This window comes from Camarhynchus parvulus, chromosome 9, assembly GCF_901933205.1.
Source record: "Camarhynchus parvulus chromosome 9, STF_HiC, whole genome shotgun sequence".
Classification (NCBI taxonomy): domain Eukaryota; kingdom Metazoa; phylum Chordata; class Aves; order Passeriformes; family Thraupidae; genus Camarhynchus; species Camarhynchus parvulus.
In genome coordinates this window covers 24,954,483-24,960,369 of record NC_044579.1, presented here as the reverse complement: position 1 = coordinate 24,960,369, position 5,887 = coordinate 24,954,483, and the positions used below count along the sequence as shown (strand labels likewise).

Here is a 5,887-nt window from a genome sequence, read left to right as displayed (position 1 = left end):
ATCCCTGCTCCAGCAGCAGCACAGCTGGCACTGCAGGAGGGCTGAGCCCCCATGGGATGGGGCTGTGCCACCCCTGACACACAGGGGGACAGGGCATGGTCTGACTCTGGCAGGGTTGGTTTGTATTGCTGCATTTTTATATTATTTTTATTTTTTCCCTGATAGAAAACTGTTGTTCCTGCTCCCATACCTTTGCCTGAGAGCCCCTTAATTCCAAAATTATAATAATTCAGAAGGAGGGGGTTTACACTTTCCATTTCAGGGGAGGATCCTGCCTTCCCTAGCAGACACCTGGCTGTTCAAACCCAGACCCCTCCCAGTCCCACCCATCCTGCCTCGTGTGTATCAGGGGAGCACAGACCGTGCCTGGGCACACTGGCAGGAGATGTGCTGCTTGGCCCAGCTGTTTTCATCTCCAGACAAAAGAGCAAGGGGCTTGTCCAAAAGTTTGGCTGTGCTTCAGCAGCTGGACACAGATCTGTACAACCTGTGTGTGTGCTGCTGCTGTGAGAATGTGCAGAGCTGTGCTTGGACATGGGAGCAAAAACTGGGGAACCCTGAAACGGGGCTCCAGCAGCTGGAGCTGCCAAGAGGGGATGGCCCTTGGGGATGTGGGGCTCTTACCTGTGCAGAGTTTTACCATAATGTGGCAAGGCCCTGGGTGCCAGGACTCACCAACACTCACTCTAGCACTTCTCATAGGAATAAATCCTCCTTTTTTGTGACATTTCAATACCATTCTGCTAACAGCAGCACCCTGGATGGTAAAAAATGTAAGCTGTGTAACAGACAGGAACCAAGTGCCTGCTTAGCAGAGATCTCTGTGTGATGTCTGTGCACCCCCTAGACCTGCTGCTGAGGCCTGGGCTGGTTTTATTCTTCTGTCCCTTTAACTGGAATAGAGACTGAAACATTTATTTGGAGAGGGAGACTGCAGAGAGCTGCAGGATGCTCGCTCTGGGAGATGAAAGAAGGTGCACATTGATTGGTGTGATTTAAAAGCTTGATCTTGCCTCCTGGCCAGAGGCTCTGATAAAAGACCTGGGACACGTTGCCAAGAGGTTGGGAAGAGGTTTGAACTCCAAGTCCTCCCAGCTGACCTGGTCTAACAAGGAGCATTTTTTCCCTGTAACAGGTGTGAGTGACTGACATACAAAGAGCGGGGAAAACAAGCCCTTCTTTCCATTATTCTCCACCTGAATATCAAACCAGAGGAGTCCTGTTAGTGTGCTGCCTCTCTCTCCTGTTACAAGGCAGGGCACTGTCAGATCAGATGGTCTGTTTGTATTACTTTGGAATGGAAAACAGTAAAGGCAGTTTTTATAAAGAAGGACTTGAAAAGGCTTCCCTGGTTTTTCATCAGAGCCGTTGGAAACCTTCCTTCCCCACACTGCCCATTCCCCAGTCCCACCCCCAAAATCCTCACCTCTTCCTGCCTTTGTCAGGCAAGTGTCAGATTTGGCACCTTTGCAGTAAGGTACAGAAATGCAAATGGACAAATCCAGCAACAGCTAATCAGAGCATGTAAACTTTCTGTGAACCTAATTTGTGGATTGAAAAAAAAAAAAAAGGCCATATTGGTACCACATTTCTAAGATGCTTTTGACATTATTGAAAAGCTCCCCATAGTACTGCTCTGACCTGGCTCTTCTCAGCCAGTACAGCATCGGTGAGTGCTCAGGCTGCAATCCCTCAGCTCCTCCCAGCCCCTCCAGCTTTGGAGAGCAGCTGTCCAGGTGCCTCCCAGCCCTGCTGTCTGTCCTTCCTGCAGCACAGACCACGGGCTGTGCCCGAGAAAGCTCCCCTGGCTGCGGGCAGGGCAACAACCCGAGCAGGAACGGGGGAGGCAGCAGGTCCCTGCTTTGGCTCCCGCTCTGTGAGGGCAGTACAGGGGAGCTGAGCATTTCTGCAGGGCTGCTGGGCACGGATCACTGCTTGCAGCTGCCCCAGCCCCTGCTGAACCAAAGCTGGCACCTGTACCTTGACTCTGGGCTGTGTTTCTGCCACCAAAGTGTCAGGATTTGCACTTGCTCTCACAGGGGCAGGACAGGGAGCCCTAACAGAGTCTTCAGCCCATGGAGGTGAAGCCCAGCCAAGCTGCCTCTGGTGCTCCTGCAGCGGTGGAGAGGGGTCAGCCCTGCATGTGCCTGTGTCACTGCTGAGCCACCGAGCTCAGGCAGGGGCTGAGTGCTGCTGTCACGTTCAGAGCTGTGGCCTCAGCTCCTCCTCAAGGGCCTTTTCCCCTGAGGAACAGGAGGGGCTGAGCAGGGTGACAGCAGGTGAGCGAGGGTCTGTGTGTGAGCTGCCCTTGGAGGGACAGGCAGCTCTGAGCTCAGAGGGGAGAGGGATGTACCAAACAAGATGTGAGACCCGAGGGAAACTGATGTAAATAAACCTGGGCTGGGGCTAGAGAGGGGCAGCCTCGGTCCCAGAGCTCACTGGGTGTGTGGGGTGTTCATTTTAGTGCAAGTGCCCCAGGCTCCACTTACACTTCAAACCCCAGGCTCCCTCCCTGAAGCAGAAAGGTCACTACAGAGGCTCCCACCTCCCCTGGCTCAGGAATTGAACACAACAGCAGGACCAAACATTCTGATGGACAACTTTGAACAAGAACACACAGCCCAGGTAAAGAAAATTACAAAGGACAGGCGTTGCTAGTGCTTCAGTTTCTGTTTTTATTATTCAATGTGGTTATTAACAAAGGCACGTGTCTAGTCCCTTGGTCATTGGGTTGCTTCCTTTCTTGCTTGTTCTATGTTTGGGCACTTCCATGTATTAAGACACTTTACAATCCTTTTTTTCCTCTTTACAATGACAGCTCTCTGCAAGGTATTGTATCACAGCAAAAATATCCTGGCATCTCCCCAAAGCAGGAACCAGGACAAGAATGCTGAGGGTCCCCCTCCACACCCCCAGAAACATTGAAGAACACTTTCCAAATCTGCTGCACACTCCATTCAGTGGAGTCTTTTTTTGCTTTCCACCAACAAAAAAAAAAAAAAAAAAAAAAAAAAAAAAAAGCAAGCCACCCTCCTGTGAAGTTATGCCCCAGGACAGGATTTGCCTAGCACTTCTGAAGTTGGGGCTGTGCATGTGTGAGCAACGCCTTCAGATGGCAGATCAAGTAGAGCAGGCTTGAGACTGGCATCCAGACCAACCAGCCCCAAACTCTGCGGCCCAGGACCAACCTCAGCCAGTCTGACCTTGCTCATTCAATAAACTTAAGTGTCAACTAGAATTAAACAAAAGAAATATCTGAATTCCAATAGTTAAGTTAACAATGCTTAGTACAAGAATTAAGTGCTTAATTACTAGCATTGTTTCCATGATACAGACATGCTGGTGTGAAGAGCCAGCAAGAGGGAGCTGTATTTTTAATGTTTTTAAACGGGTTAGAAACACCACACCACACAATATATTCCACGTTGTGAATTCAAGGGTTTTTTTATTAAAGATTAAAAATAAAAAACGTTTGACACCCTAATATACATAAAGTCACAATAAACTCAAACGTGCTAAAAGCAAAATGTGCATAAAGACACTCATTTTCTAAAAGGCACCCTGCCACCAACATCTTTTAAAATGTTTGCCTAATTCCACCAGCTTTCTGTCCCTTCCCTAAAGGTGAGACTTCAGACTGCTATCAGGTATAGACACCTTCCAGGGGTCTGTGCTATCACTAGAACGCTTGAAACCGTGCATGCAGACTTAGCTCCAGCTTCTCCTGCCATTAACTATCGTCATTTAAAACGCACAAGGACTTTTTCTTAAAAGGTAGCGGCGTTTGGGCCGCTTCTAAGGGCCAAGAAGAAAGAGACAAGGTGATAAAATAACTGCCGTGTCTCCACCAGAGAGCTTTGCTACTACAAACCACTTCCCTCCTCCCCCCCCGCGTCTTCTCGTAAAAACAACCCCCAAAGTTACAAAACGCCACACACGCACAGGGATGAAATGTTCACGCGTTCGCTTTAGGCTGTCAGGGGCTGACAGCGACGGAGAGCCCGAGCCCGCAGCCACAGCGCTGCCAGCCGCGCACACAGACAGACACACGGACACTCACAGACAGACGCACGGACACTCTCACTCAGCACACGCGTGTGCGGGGCACGCTGCCCTCCCACAGGCAGCCCTGCGCTGGCCCCTCTCCGCTGTTACCAGGGTCTCCACATGGCTTTGGGCGAGCCGGGCGAGGGCAGGCCCTGCGTCTGGGACGCGTCCAGTCCGTCCGAGGGGGTCTGGCCCGGCCCGGCCTCCGCCTCGTCCGACTCGGAGCAGGAGCCGGAGCCGGGCTCCTCGCTGGGGGCGGCCAGGGCCGGGCCCGGGCGGGCTGCGGCCGGCAGGGACAGCGCCTCGCCGGCGGGCCAGGGCCCGAGGGCCGGCTCCGCCACAGCGTCCGTGATCGAGTCCGGGCAGCCGCCCTCGCTGAGGGGCATGGACTCCAGCAGGTGGTTCAGCAGCTCGGCGGCCGTGGTGGCGTCGATGCCGGGGCAGCTGGAGACGAAGGTGTGTACCTCGTGCATGCACTGGATGTAGCCGGCGGCGAAGCGCTCGCTGGCCTCCAGGAGCCGCCGCCCGCCCCCTGCGCCGCGGGGAACAGAGATGGGCGCGGGTGAGGCGCGGGCCGGGCCGGGCGCCCCCGCCGCCCCCCGGGCCCGGACTCACCGCGGCCGCGGCGCTCCAGCACGGCCCGCACCCGCCGCACCGTCCGCTCCAGCACCTCCGCGTTCTCCAGCTTCGCCTGAAACTGAGCCGGGGCGCCGCGGCCGTCAGCGCGGCCCCAGGCTCCGCCGGCCCCGCCCCGCCGCGCCGCCGCCTCACCTCGCTGTCGGCCAGCAGCAGCCGCAGCTCCCGCAGGCTCTCGTTGATGCGCGCCCGGCGCTTCTTCTCCACCAGCGGCTTCCTCGTCTGCGGGGACAACAGCGCCGTCAGCCCCCCGCCCCTCTGGGCCCGGCCCGGCCCCGCCCCGCCCGCGCTGCCCCCACCACTCACCCTCCGGTCGCCGCGGGGCCCCGCGCAGCCCTCGCCGTGCGGCGGGCGCTCCGTGCCGGGCGCCATGGCCGCGCCGCTGCCCCGCTCCCTCCCGCTCCCGCCCCGCGCCGTCCCTTTTATACCCCGCGATTTGCATGTCAAAGAGCCCATTGGCCGCGCCGCGCGGGCAGCGCCGAGCGTTGGCCGAACGGGCCAATGGCGGCCGCGCGCTTTGTCTGCGCCGGGGCGGGGCGGGCGGAGCGGCCCCGGTGCTGGGCCCGGCCCCGGAGCGGGAGCGGGAGCGGCCCCGGCCGGGCGGGAGCGGAAGGGGAAGCGGGCCGGGCCGTGCCGTGCCGTGCCGTGCCGTGCCGTGCCGTGCGTGCCCCCCGCCAGCAGCGTGCGGCTCCACGAGGCGGCGAGGCCGTCACTCAGCCCCAATGACCCCAAACCCCAGCGCCCGTTGCGGGCTCTGCGCCTCGGAACACCCGCGTGTGTGGCTGGGGTGACGGTGGAACGGAGGGCACGGCGGGGCCGGCCAGCTGCCGGCGGGGCGGCAGCACCGACCTGGGCGTGCAAGAGTCCGTCTGAGCCGTGACCGGAGGCCGTGGGGCTCAGCAGGCACGGCTGGCACGGAGCCGGTGTTGCCGTGCCCCGTGCCAGCGGATGGAGCGGCTCTCGGGCCGGGTGCGGGTCCAGCCCGGCAGGACGCGCCCGCTGTGGCAGCGGCTGTGCGGGCACCGCGGCCGCTCGGCGGGGCAGCGCAGCCCCGGGCACGGGCAGCCGGGCCCGAGAGCTCGGTGCCTCCCTGGCTCAAGGAGCCGGGCAGCTTTGTGCGGGTAACTTGATGCTGATGACAGTTGGCAGCTGCAGTTTCCCCGGCAGAGCGAGGCAAATAAAAGCGTTCGGGCTCGTCCCCGAG

General features: G+C 58.3%; 1 protein-coding gene across 1 annotated transcript; it reads right to left on the bottom strand.

The window, feature by feature from the left end:
- Positions 1-3,317: 3,317 nt before the first annotated feature.
- LOC115906851 (transcription cofactor HES-6-like) lies at positions 3,318-5,094 on the bottom strand. The gene is made up of 4 exons (XM_030954370.1): positions 4,990-5,094; positions 4,819-4,905; positions 4,663-4,744; positions 3,318-4,579 (listed from the first exon to the last, which is right to left on the bottom strand). Exons 1-4 carry the CDS (start codon positions 5,053-5,055, stop codon positions 4,152-4,154), a joined length of 663 nt encoding a protein of 220 aa, XP_030810230.1. The 5' UTR covers positions 5,056-5,094; the 3' UTR covers positions 3,318-4,151.
- Between the last annotated feature and the right edge of the window lie 793 nt (positions 5,095-5,887).